A 13,604-nucleotide genomic window follows, 5' to 3' on the forward strand; every position below is an offset into this window, starting at 1 on the left:
AGGGTTCTGAAGACTGTGGAGGAACAGAGAGATCTTGGGGTTCATATCCACAGATCTCTAAAGGTTGCCACTCAAGTGGATAGAGCTGTGAAGAAGGCCTATAGTGTGTTAGCTTTTATTAACAGGGGGTTGGAGTTTAAGAGCCGTGGGGTTATGCTGCAACTGTACAGGACCTTGGTGAGACCACATTTGGAATATTGTGTGCAGTTCTGGTCACCTCACTATAAGACGGATGTGGAAGCGCTGGAAAGAGTGCAGAGGAGATTTACCAGGATGCTGCCTGGTTTGGAGGGTAGGTCTTATGAGGAAAGGTTGAGGGAGCTAGGGCTGTTCTCTCTGGAGCGGAGGAGGCTGAGGGGAGACTTAATAGATGTTTATAAAATGATGAAGGGGATAGATAGAGTGAATGTTCAAAGACTATTTCCTCGGGTGGATGGAGCTATTACAAGGGGGCATAACTATAGGGTTCGTGGTGGGAGATACAGGAAGGATATCAGAGGTAGGTTCTTTACGCAGAGAGTGGTTGGGGTGTGGAATGGACTGCCTGCAGTGATAGTGGAGTCAGACACTTTAGGAACATTTAAGCGGTTATTGGATAGGCACATGGAGCACACCAGGATGATAGGGAGTGGGATAGCTTGATCTTGGTTTCAGATAAAGCTCGGCACAACATCGTGGGCCGAAGGGCCTGTTCTGTGCTGTACTGTTCTATGTAGGATGACAAATGGAAACCAAACGCTAGAATCACAGCAAAGTTGATAAATATCCAAGCAAAAAATGTTTAAAAACTGCTGCCCGTCTAGTATCGATAGCCACTTGCTTTATCTACACGGTGAGAGATTAATAAAAGGAGCAATTTGTAAACCTCGCTTTCTCTTTCCCAAGGTAATGTACTGTCTACTTGATACTAACAAGAAAAATGGATTTTCCAAGCAGTTTCTTAACTCTGAATTTATGCCTTCCATACACAAGCACTGTGCCAGTGAGGGAGATAGTATAAAAGACAGTTGCCACGAGCCCAACTCCTCCAGTTTCCGACCACTAACTGATACAGTTTTCCTATGGAGCATGGCAGTCAATGAAATGGAACAAAACCAAAAAGGGGCACAATTTTGCCTCACAGGAAATCAGATCTGAAATATAAATAACAAATGAAGGAAAAACAGCCGAGCCAGAGGATGGGGAGCAAATTTCTAAATTGGGGAGACGCATGGCAGCAAAAATTTAGTTCCATAGTACTAGTCTATCACCTTTGGGGGGGTTCCTGCTAATTGCAGTCTGTCTCAGGCCTTTGAGGAAGCTCCAAATATTAAGCTGGAAATCTTTGGTGCCGGAACATCACTAAGGATGTTCAAAAGCTTTTGAATATAGTTTTACTAAGAAGCTGATTACTGTGCCCAAACGTAACAAGGAAATGGTTCCATGTTTGGTTTTTTTTGTCATTTAAAATCAGGTTGCTCCCAGAAGAAGGATTTACGGCATTTTAAAATGTTTTTGTCATAAGTTTTTAATCATATCAAATAGCACCAAATATCAATTAATATTTTCACCACACTTGATCCAACATAATTGCTCTTGGCAAAGCTTGCATTCAACAATAAACAATAGTTGAAGGGAAATGTAGGTGATGGGGGAAAAGGGGAGCACTTCGGAAAATGTGCACACAAAGCAGAAACTTTAAATACAAGATGACATTTTCTGCTACAATACACCATGAAGTCACCAATGAAGAGCTTTGTTTTGTGTGTTGCTTCCCCCGCCCCCACTCCAGTGCTAACCCAAAGGCAAAGGGGAGCGAGAAACCATGAAACCACTGCACAAATCGGGTACCCAGCTGTCAGTATGCTCTCAGGATTGGCTCACAGCTTCTAGTGATCATCCAGCGGTGATGCCTTGGAGCAAATCGAGGAAGCAGATTAAATGAAGGTGGCTACTAGTTTTGGCCACTATGCTCAGGATAGTGTGTCAAAAATCTAGGCTACCCACAGTTAATGTCTCCTATTAGTCTCAACTTTCCCTCTTGCAATGAAATTCTTAGCCATTCTCCGCTCACTGGATTTTCTCCATCAGCCCTCAACCTACTGATTTCACTCATGAAGCTACTTAAATGTTTCCCAACTAGAACCCAATTTCAGATCTCTTTTCTCAAATTGAAAGATTAGACCTACTCTTTCTCCTCTTCTTAGAGGTGCTCCAATCTAATTTCTTTTTCTTTACCACTACTAGCACTGCATGAAAAGCAGATGATATCCTGGGTAATAATAACACCGATTCTCCTCACTCTCTAGGAACTGTCATGGTTGCAATATTTCCTCCAATTCACCCCTGGGCACCGCTATTTCCTGGTTCCTAATGCCTTGAATGGTTTCTCTTTTGTTCATAACGACTTCCTGTATTCCCTTGGTCCTCTTCACCGTAGATAACTTCATTAAAATGGGATTGGTTTCCTCTTGAATGCTGACACCATCTAATTCTACCTTTCTGCCACTTCTGCTGATCTCGAAACTTGCACCATTCTAACCTATGTAAATTGCTTCCAGTTTCATTTTGACAAAATCAAAGCACCTATGTGCTTCTGACTTGACTCTCTTAACCTCCCTGGTTACCACCTTGGAAGATATGGAATAGACACATTGTTCAACTTTGAGCTGGGCTTTAACCTAAATACAAGGCTGCAATCCTACTCCTGCTTGCCTCATTTGAAATCCTTCTGTATGTATTCAACAGCTAGAGGTTCAGATTGCTTAACATTACTATCCAGCTCCATCTTTAACAACTCAAAACTTAACTCTCTAACCCAAACAAAGTCAGTATCCCATCACCCCATTGGCTTGCTGTGCCCAGTGAGATTTTCAAGTTCCTCCATGTCTTCAAACATCTTAATACCTCTCCCTTCAGACACTTTCCACTCCCTGCCCACCATCCCCAATATTACTCATTTTCCCACTTCAATGTTTGCAGGTGCTTGTTCAGCTACTATCTCATCACCTGTCTCTTGGCTTCAAAAATCCCCTCAAAAATACTATTTTTTCCTGTGTTCTTGATTTATACTAACCTCCTCCACTATTCCTTACCATTAGCATCCACTGTTTTGTTCTCAACGTAAAGTACTTGTAATATTTTCCTGAGAAATACTACGTTTATTAATACTCACCATAAAATGGTACTGCTGGAGAAAGAGGTTACTTAGAATAGAAAGATTACAACGGCCAACATTTAACAGATAATTTAAATATAATTCAATTCGGAGACAAGATCTCACCTGGCCATCAGCATCTACAAACTTGTGCATGAACTTTTTGATTGACATACTTCCAGCAGCCTTCCTCTTGCCTGAACCAGTTACACATTGCCCTGTGTTCCTTGCCAAACAGGGAGCATTCTGTGCACTTCCTGCTGCAGTGGCGCTCTCCTCCTTGGCTGTAGATTGGACTTGTGTGAGGTAATTCCACTGTCCGGGAACAGGAAGATTTTCCATCCTAAATTTTTTCAGCACCTCTTCATGTACATACCAACACTTCAGTCTGAAAGCTGTTCTTTTCTCATGTACTCCATTTTCTGAGATAAGGCGTTGCAATTTTGCCTTGGACGGAATGGTCAAGTACTCATCCACTGCGAGAGTCTCTGGTCTGCAGGCATCAGGGCCTAGGGGACTCGTGGAATCAGTAGGAGGGAGTGCCTGCACATTTGCAGAAGGCTTCTGTTTGTACCACTCCTGAAATTCCTTGATTATGGCCTTTCTGCCATTTACATTTCCATGAAGAAGTGGAAGCAAGTTTATTAATACTGTAGAGGAGAAAACACACATTTAGTATCCAAGGGAGCATTTTCTACATGCACTCAAAAAACTCCATTCAATTCTTATCGTGGCTTGCAAGGCAGGACACTAAGGACATGATCTAAATGTGTTAAGAGTCAGTACTCCAATATTGCAATTAAGTATTTTTTTCAGGAGGTAAAAGTTTGGATCTTGTGTAAAACACACACCCCAAGGTGGAAATGCTCAGCAGGTCATGGAGCATCTGTGCAGAGAAACAATTAACATTTCAGGTCAAGATGACTTTTCATCAGAAGATCATCTTGACCTGAACCATCAACTCTGTTTCCCTCCAGAGATGCTGCTTTAATCTGTTATGCAATTCCAGCATTGTGTCTTTTTATTTCAGATTTCCAGCATCTGCAGTATTTTGCTTCTGTACCCGAAGTTGGAGTTGAGCCTAAATATTAGCCAGACAAGAATGCTGCCATTTGGGGCAAGTTAGAAGGCTGCAGATTCAAACTCTACTTCAGCTAAATGAACAGCAAACCTAGGCCGATACATCATGCAAGAGACAGTGGTGTGTTTTTGGAGATGTCATCTTTCAGATAGGTTATGTTATTTAGCCTGTTTAGCTGAACATAAAAAGATCCTCTTCGAGGAGCAGCACAATTTCTTTACCATCCTGGCCAATCCCTCAAAAACACAACTACAATCAGATCAGCTAGTCATTTAATTTTTAGTAGTCTGTGGGATGCTTTAAACAGTAATTAAAGAATTAAATTGAAGAATTTAATTGGCTGTTAAGCACTTTGGGGTGCCATAGAGACAAATAAATCCAAAGAAAGAGGTCCACCCACTGCAATTCTGGAGGAGTTTGTCTTTCTCCACAGGCACAAAGGATCCCTTGCCCAAGCAGCCATTCTTCACTGGCAAGGCTAGTAGAGAGGCAGTATCCAACAGTATTAAGTTTTCTTTTCCTGTCCCGACAGCAACATAGCCATCAGGAAAGGGAATACAGATTGCTTTACTCCTTCCCAGCTCAGGGACATTTAAAGTTAGTTTTCGGACCCCTCAGCTGAGATCAGTTAAACCAAGCGGTGCTGGGGAGGATGAATAGGATCTTTCTGATCAGAATGGCTCAGTGCTCCTCTAATGTGCCACCTACAGGGAATTCACCCAATTACTAATGTCTAGGACCGTCATTTTGTGTCCATCCTGCTCAATGCTTTCAAGTTATGTAATTGAAATTCCAGACAACCTAGTTTTCCTCAAATCCGTTATCCTGTACTTTGCCACTTTGGCTTTCATAATTTCCTTCCCTTAAAAAGGCAAAAACATGATATTTCAGCTGATACGAATTAAAAACTTCAAATTTCAGAAGTTCTCGTCAGGCACATTACTGCAAATAAATGACAATGAGTCAGTCAAGCATTCACCAATTTGTAATTTAGTTGTAAAGCTAAGTTAACCTAGGTCACTGCAAACTTGAATCTTACCTCAGGCTTTCAGCATTGCTGGACAGAAATGGTGCAATGCTTTGATATTAGATCGTCATTACCATCACTACATGTTAGCATACATTTTATATTAATATGGCCTCCAATTTTCAAAATATTCTCACCACCCTAAAAAACTGTTGATTAAAAAAAGCACCTGGAGAAGAGTCTGTTTGGCCTCCGAAAGATCAGGCCTGTGTAAAACACTATACATTTCAGAAATTGTCTGAAGTGAAACACTGTCTGTGTGGAGTTTGCACATTCTCCTCGTGTCTGCGTGGGTTTCCTCCGGGTGCTCCGGTTTCCTCCCACAGTCCAAAGATGTGCGGGTTAGGTTGATTGGCCAGGTTAAAAAAATTGCCCCTTAGAGTCCTGGGATGCGTAGGTTAGAGGGATTAGTGGGTAAAATATGTGGGGGTAGGGCCTGGGTGGGATTGTGGTCGGTGCAGACTCGATGGGCCGAATGGCCTCCTTCTGCACTGTAGGGTTTCTATGATTCTATGATTAATACTAGCTACATAAGAAAATATTGTAACATGCAAGAAGCAAAGTTTTAGAATTGTCACGTACAGTTTCAACGGAAAAAAAACCGGCAATACAATCTTTTGGGCTTTCAAATTCGAACTGTAACTTAATGCACTCAAAAATGTCCTTACTTTGCTCCTCCTTTAGCTTTCCATTGTGTACTTCCTGAAGCTGCTCATCTTCCAATTGGTTATCAAACAGACAAATTGAAAATTGCTGAAGTATCTTCATGACTGAGCTCTGCAAAACATCACTGTCATTCTCCCAAAAACATCCGATCAGGGAAGGCTGCAGCACCTGGAATTTCTTCCCTTTCATCAGCTCATCCCATTCTTTTGCTTTCATCCTCTGACGGATTTTCTGCTTTTCAGGATTTTCACCCTCCTGAATAAAACAAAAATTGAACTCAGAATAGCCACATTTTGCCAGAGTCAGAAATGACCATCTCACTTATCTGCTTGCACCAGGTATTTTCCCTAATCTCAGATGGACACAGGATAAGAAATAGTAGGCCATTCAGCCCATTGAACCTGCTGCCATTCAAGAAGATCATGATTGATCTGATTGTGATCACAACTGTTATCACCAATGCCCCGTATAGTTGTAGCAAGATTTCCTTTCTTTAATACTTCATCTCTCATGCAATAAAGGGGTGCTAGACAGAAACTTCTCAGTATTCCCAGATAATCACGTTATCTGAATGGCTGATTTATCACAAACCTATAAATATTGGCAGGCTATTTGACTATAAAAGGGCATTATATTAATCTCCAACATTCTCCTAATCCAGCGTCTACCACACCTTGTTATCTATTTGCTGCGATTATGTTTTCCCATCCCTAATCCAGGTGTACTAAATCCAGTTACTGGTCCAACCGGGATCAGAAATCTCAGCAGAGGAATTGAGCTTACTTTATCATCTGCATGGTTTAGTATAATATGACTGCTCATGAACAAAGGAACTCAGTTGGCCAAGCAGGTTTTGTTCCTATAGCTTAATGATGTGCCTAACCACAAGTCCCATTGCCTCAACTGTGAACACTTACTTCATCAGTTGCACCTTCTCCTTCAGACAGATAGCCATGAGGGACGAAAAATCCATCATCATCATCTTCGTCATCTGCCTCATCGTCATCATCCTATATGGCAAGATGGAAAAAGCAAAGTATAGATTTTCACACTTACTAGTTTATTCCAGGGTCCGAGATTAAAAATTACGTTTCTAAACATAGAAATTTATTTCTAAACATCACTTTTCTCTAAAATATGCAAGACTCGACGAAAAATCAAATCCATGGCATTTGTTATGCAATGCTGTATATATTCATGCTGAAGTTGTGCATTCCATCAAACGTAGGCAAAAGAAAATGGTGAAAATGCACAATTCAGTGAGCATCCGAGATAAGGGTGGATTAAGATCCTTTAGGGCAAGGGTCAGTTGTTTTAATTTCCAGCAGTTGCACCATTTTCTCTTCATTTGTAACATATAAAACCTATCAAATATTCAATTGGCAATACTTTTTAAAAACTACTGGATGTGACGTATTCATTCTTTAAAGAACTTTCCGGTTATTGTATTACGAAGACCACTGACTCGATCCCTGCCTCAAACTTTCAGAGCTACTCTTCATTCCAGTTATTTGCAGGAAGAATTTCACTAAAATAGAGCTTCTCCTCCGTGCATGTCATAAAGCAATTTATAACTCCTTTTGGTTGAGTTATAAATTACTTTATAACTCAACCAAAAGACTTCTATCAGTGACTATATATAAAACTTACATATTTGATCCCATTTAATACATTAGTTTGTACAGATTTGATTTGTCCTGTTACACCACAGAAACTGGAGAGCAGTTATTCCTAACTTTTTGTTTGCAGAAGGGGAGATAAAGAGATATATCTATCTATCATGTTTTATGTCCTGATGGCATTGCAAACATTTCTCAGGCGAATATCTGATTTTCAAGGTGTAGTCACTTGTTTTATAAAAATCTTTGCTCGTCAGTCAATCACATTAAGACACTAATGAAACAAAGAATGCATGCCACCTACTGCAGAAAGAAATGTGCAGTCAACAAAAAAATGATGGGATGTGATAAAGTACAAAGCATAATTTTTTCAAAATATTTGGGAGACCAACCAGATGAACTGGAGTATTGTTTAGATCCTGCACATTTCATTACACTATCAACTGGAAAAGCTCACACAAACGAAAATATACATTTTACCAGTACTATAGCAACTATAAAACGATTTTGCTAAACATTCCCTAAACAATGCAATATTTCAGTTTGAAATGAGAATAAACATTTGTACTAACTCCTTCACTGTGGGAGAGAGATTCACCAGGCTCCTCCTCTTCCCACTCGTCATCACTATCCACCTCATAATCCAACAATTGCTGTAGGAACAAATTAAAATTTAACATTAGGTTAGTAGAGTGGGAAAACGTTCAACCTCAATTTTGGAATTACTGGCAAATGTTTATACAATTAAGAAAGAGAACAACTTGCCCACTGGGAGCAAAACATTATGTTCACTATGTAAAGCAGAGGTAAATCCAGGACATTAGTACCATCAATTTTTCAAACTAAAGTGTTACTGCAATTATTTTTTTCATACATCAAATTCTCCAACAATTTTGCCACTAAACTAAGGGGGATAACTGCAATATCATAGCTCTTAAACCCGCCAAAAGATCATGCACAAAGTCTTGTTCAATATGCCCTCTTTTTTTAGTCTAAAGGATAAAAAGTCATCTTAGTCACCCTGTAGAAAAGCATGACAATTTGTCATCAATATCCTGAACCACTTGACCAGTAAACATTGTTTTCAACCCTCATCTGGAAGGGTGTGCGCTCAGGACACAAATTCCTCAGTGGTATAATTTTTAACATATTCCCACAATAATTACCCATTTAATGGATAACAGGACTTGGTGCTAAATTTTACAGAACCATAGAATCCTTACGTGCAGAAGGAGACTATTCGGCTCATCAAGTCTGCATCTTACCAAGGCACACCCCCCCCATTCCCATAACCCCACACATTTACCATGGCTAATCCACTTAAACGTACACCTTTGAACTGTGCAGACTGGAGCATTCGGAGGAAACCCATGCAGACACAGGAAGAATGTGTAAACTCCACACAGACAGTCACCCAAGCTCGAAATCAAACCTGGGTCCCTGGCGCTGTGAGGTAGCAGTGCTAACCACTATGCCACCGTGCCGTCCGTACTGAAAGATTGGTGATTTCTGGAGAAATCCCAGATTTATCTTAGTCAGAGCCTTCTCCTATAATAACTACTGCACCAAATTCCTTACCTCGTCTTTAGCTAAAGGATTCCGAGGGTTCACCTTTGTACTCTTCTTCTGCCAGGTCCCCCAGTAGGCAGGACGATGATTTTCACAGAACTGCAACAGTTTCATCCTGCAGAACTTTTTCCGATCAACAATTCCACTACATAAATTAGTGTCTAGCACAATCACATCACTGCTAGAAAAACAAAGGTAAAGTTAGTATTAAAGTGAATATAGCTCATCTTCAATAAGACTTGACAGGTCACAATTTGTAGTTATTCACTGCTCTCAAGAACCCCCTGCATATGCCTCTACATCAAATGATCATCTAACCTCACCTTACTTTCAAATGCAGCTATGAGCCACTCCCACACCACGAAAGTCAAGGAAATGTTTTGATATGCAAAATACAATTACACAAACCAATCAATTTTCAAATCAGAGCCCAATTTCACAAAATGCACTGGTTTATATGCCTACACTGCAGACCACTTTGCATCCAGAATGCATGAGCGGAGGGCAGAGAGATTACAGGGGCAAGCAATTTCTGCCATTTATCGTCATTACAAAGTTGAATTTGAGAACTTATTTCAGGGCAAGACACCTGAAGAGCTCTTTGAAGAACTGATATGTTGAATATATGACCGTTCAGAAACATTTTTGCCAAGGTACTGGTGAAGTTAAAGGGCAGCAAATTGGATTTAAAAATCTGGAAAGGAAATAGAAGATTCCGTTTGGCATCAAAGGATTAAAGGTTAGTCCAAATTTTCAGATTTTAAAATAGAGACATGAAAAATGTTGAGTACAAGATAGAGAGAAACTGAAAAGATGGAACGAACAAGCGGGGCAGGCGAAATTCAATGTCACCAACTATTGAGGAATAATCAAATTAGGGTATAAAACGATAGATTCAATAGGGTAGGGAGGAAGAGAAACCATTTCCTCAAGCAAAATTAGAAAGCACTTTTCCCCACATTGTACTTCATACCTGGAACACATTTCCCAAAGATCTGTGGATGCCTGGTCAATCAAAATTTAAGACCGAGACTGATAATTTTTGGTTGTTATTTTGCAAGGGCATTAAACAGCAGGAAGCAAATGTGGGTAAGTGGAGTTAAGGTAAAGCTCAGCCATGATTGCTCTGAATGGCAGAACATGCTCAAGCGCAAAATGCTCTACTCCTATATGACATTTTAACAAAAAAATAACTATACTTAAGGAGGCAAGATTAGGTGATTAGAACAAGGGTTTTCAGTGTTCAGGCTTAGAAGAGAGCCACAGCTTTACCTGCATGAACTGTCTTCGGTAATGCTTATTCTGGGACTTGTAGGACCCGATGTTCTTGGCTTCTGGTTGTGCAACTCTTTAATGTAATTTGAGTTAAAGCTCTGATTTTCCAGCAGCTCATCTAATTGCTCAAGAACTTCTTGTTCCAAGCATATCCGGCTTGTTGGAGCAAGGACCATGTGTTCTTTGATTTCAAAAGGAGCAAACTTCCCACAGGATCCAGCTAGAGTCTGAGGAACAGATGAACTTTTGGTTAGATATGTAGCATGCAATGTACACAAAAAAATTCAGCAATTTTTCAGCTGTATGCTATTTTTGTTGGTGCATTTGATGACTATGATGCACTTAAATGTATTAAGGGAGATATGGCAGCTCAAAGATATCAAAATTATGGTTGATGTCTAAATCAATGGATAGGGAGAGAGCAAAAGCAAAAAGGAAACAATTAAATGGCTCAGATCAAAAATGACAAAGTAAGCGCAGGCAAAGGAAATTCTGAGCTAAACAGGCAGGGTGGAGATAAAGTGAAAAATGTAGCAGTCAAACAAGGCAAAAAAAATGGAAAAACATCCCAAAGTTTAAACTCTTGTGGTAGGATGAAATACACTTGTAGACTACACTGGGTGAAATTTGAGTAGCTTCCAACGTATATCTAATGTCAGAAGCAAGTAAGCCCAAGAAGCTTTTTGAGGAGCTGCTAAAATCCAGTTGATGGAGAGCTAAAATGTGGAGGTGGAAGCACAGGTTATGGATTGGTCAATGGATTCGGAGGATAAAAACAGTACAGACAGTGGGGTTGAGAGCAGCAATGACCTGGAGGCAGAAGAAAGGGATAGCCAAGGAACAACTGCAGGGCAAGAAGAAATCTAAGCAGCTTCGTCAACAATGTTGTGGAAAATGCAGCAGCCACAGGAAGCAATATGGAAATTATTCAGCAGGATCCAATCATAGAATCCCTATGCAGTGCATAAGAGACTATTCAGCACGTTGAATCTTCACCAACTCTCTGACAGAGTATCTTTCCCAGGCCCTATGCCTGCAACTGGAGATCATATTGGAAGACCAGAGCCTGCCAGGTGGAGCAGCAGATAATGATGCTACTCAAACTAGTCAATCATTTAGGCAATGGAATAGTAATCCACCATTGAATACAACCCCTATAGTAATGCCTAGCAAAGTGGAGCTCTTAACAACATCAGAGGCCAGTGGAATTCAAATCAAAAAAACAACCAGATGAAGGTACAAAATGAACTTAGTCTCATTTGGAATTGTGCATTGGTTCTGTTTTTAAAAAACGATTTCGTAAAATTTAAGTACAGACCCAGACATTTTGCCCAATTGGTAGATACAATGCTTTAAGCTTCAAAGAAGCCTTCTCTCAATGCTGCCTCTACACTGCAATGCAAAATATACCACACAAAGCAACAATAGGCTGTACACAAAGAAAAATGAAGGGTAATATTGTCTCCCACTCTTCTTCCTCCAACCTTATTAAATCTAGCTTCTCTTCAATACAGCCATGCTATTAGTCTTAACTAATCGAGTTCCACATTCTAACTACACAGAAGAAATTTTTCCTGAATTCACTATTGGATTTATTGGCTGTCTTATATTTACGACCACTATGTTTTATACATTGGATTTTTAAAAATTGTGCAAATTGGTACTCAGGAAAATCCCTGGATCATTGCTGGACTGGTTGAAGTTGGACAAGAGGGCATCAGTGAAGGTCTTATAAATAAACCTTAAACAGGCCACTGAAATTTTAAACCTCAAATGATTTAATAAAAGCAGGTGCGTTTACAGCCAGATAAATTTCAATTTCCTGTTGACTGATATTTTGTGATTAAGTTTGAACGTCAAGCATTGATTACAGGCAATAGGGATCATCTGCAAGCAGGGAGACAACCCAATGCATATCCATAAACCATGTTAACCATTTTATACAATTACAGATAAGGAAGTATATTTGACTCATCCACCCAGGAAGACTTTCAATTTAACTAATTTCATCGTCTGCACCTCTACTACTTGCTTCCAACTTCATATGATGCTCACTGTGTGAATAATTCCTAGTACTACCAGTTATAATTGGCATTTACTAATTTGAACTAGTTTTCTCTTTTCTTGGAATTAAAGTAACATTCCATATTTATATTTTCTACTCAACTATCATACATGCATTTGATGCACCACTCCACAGATAAAATGTCAATTATTCAAGAAGGCCTTCACAAAATAAATCATCCCTCCAGTCACTCTTTGTGCTGTTTCTAGCACTTCCCATCTTGTTGACCAGAAGAAATCAATATTTAAAATATAGTCTGTATTGTTTGAGCTTTAGGATTTGGGGCTGGGGCAAGTCAACAAATGGCACTTACGTTCTTGTTAACCATAATCTTGCTCAGGCTTTTCAAATTTTATTCTGGCATCCTCCACTTCCAAAATTAGAATGCAAGGCAGGCAAGGCACGTTTCCTCACAGGAAGATACAACTAGATTGTAAAACCAACCTTGTGCACCTTCCTGCAGTTAGATAAACAGCAATGTAGCATAATGTGGATAAACGTAAAGTTCTCCACTTCAGCAGCAAAAGTAGGAAGGCAGATTATTATTTGAATGGGTGGATACTCAGTGAGACCTTGGCGTCCTCGTGCATTAGTCACTGAAAGTAAGCACGCAGGCACAGCAAGCAGTAAAGAGGGCAAATGGTATGTTGAGACGATTTGCTTATAGGAATAGAGATGTTTTACTGCAATTGTATAGGACACTGGTGAAGCCACACCCAGAGTAGTGTGCGCAGTTTTGGTGCCCTTATCTGAGGAAAGATGTTCTTGCTTAGCGGAGAATGCAGCAAAGGTTTATCAGGCTGATTCCTGGGATGGCAGGTCTGTCTTGAGGAGAGACTAAGTTGGTTAGGATTATATTAATTGGAGGAGTTAAGAGTGAGGAGGGATCTCAGAAACTTACAAAATTCTAACAGGATCAGACAGGATAGATTCAGAAAGAATGTTCCTGATGGTGGGGGAGTCCAGAACTAGGGGTCATAGTTTGAGGATAAAGGGTAAACCTTTTAGGGCCGAGGTTTAAATGGATACAAAATTGGCTTCTTGACAGAATGTGGAGCTGCCAGCGTTGGACTGGACAGACGTTGTTCTTGACAGAAGCCAGAGGGTGGTTGTAGAGAGTTGTTTTTCAAACTGGAGGCCTGTGACCAGCAGTGTGCCTCAGGGAT

The 13,604-nt window shown here is 40.1% G+C and overlaps 1 protein-coding gene across 2 annotated transcripts in view; it reads right to left on the reverse strand.

Moving 5' to 3' along the window:
* chaf1a (chromatin assembly factor 1, subunit A (p150)) overlaps nucleotides 1-13,604 on the reverse strand; it is a 56,925-nt gene that overhangs the window by 3,312 nt on the left and 40,009 nt on the right. Inside the window, exons 8-13 of one of the 2 annotated variants that reach the window (XM_078198147.1) lie at nucleotides 10,371-10,600; nucleotides 9,108-9,276; nucleotides 8,102-8,182; nucleotides 6,828-6,920; nucleotides 5,913-6,165; nucleotides 3,263-3,786 (exon numbers count right to left, since the gene is read on the reverse strand). In XM_078198147.1, the coding sequence (XP_078054273.1) occupies nucleotides 3,263-3,786; nucleotides 5,913-6,165; nucleotides 6,828-6,920; nucleotides 8,102-8,182; nucleotides 9,108-9,276; nucleotides 10,371-10,600 (1,350 nt within the window). Of the gene's footprint in view, nucleotides 1-3,262; nucleotides 3,787-5,912; nucleotides 6,166-6,827; nucleotides 6,921-8,101; nucleotides 8,183-9,107; nucleotides 9,280-10,370; nucleotides 10,601-13,604 lie in introns of both variants that reach the window. The other variant, XM_078198146.1, reaches the window with a different exon arrangement.

The sequence above is a fragment of the Mustelus asterias genome, chromosome 26 (genome assembly GCF_964213995.1).
Source record: "Mustelus asterias chromosome 26, sMusAst1.hap1.1, whole genome shotgun sequence".
Taxonomy (NCBI): domain Eukaryota; kingdom Metazoa; phylum Chordata; class Chondrichthyes; order Carcharhiniformes; family Triakidae; genus Mustelus; species Mustelus asterias.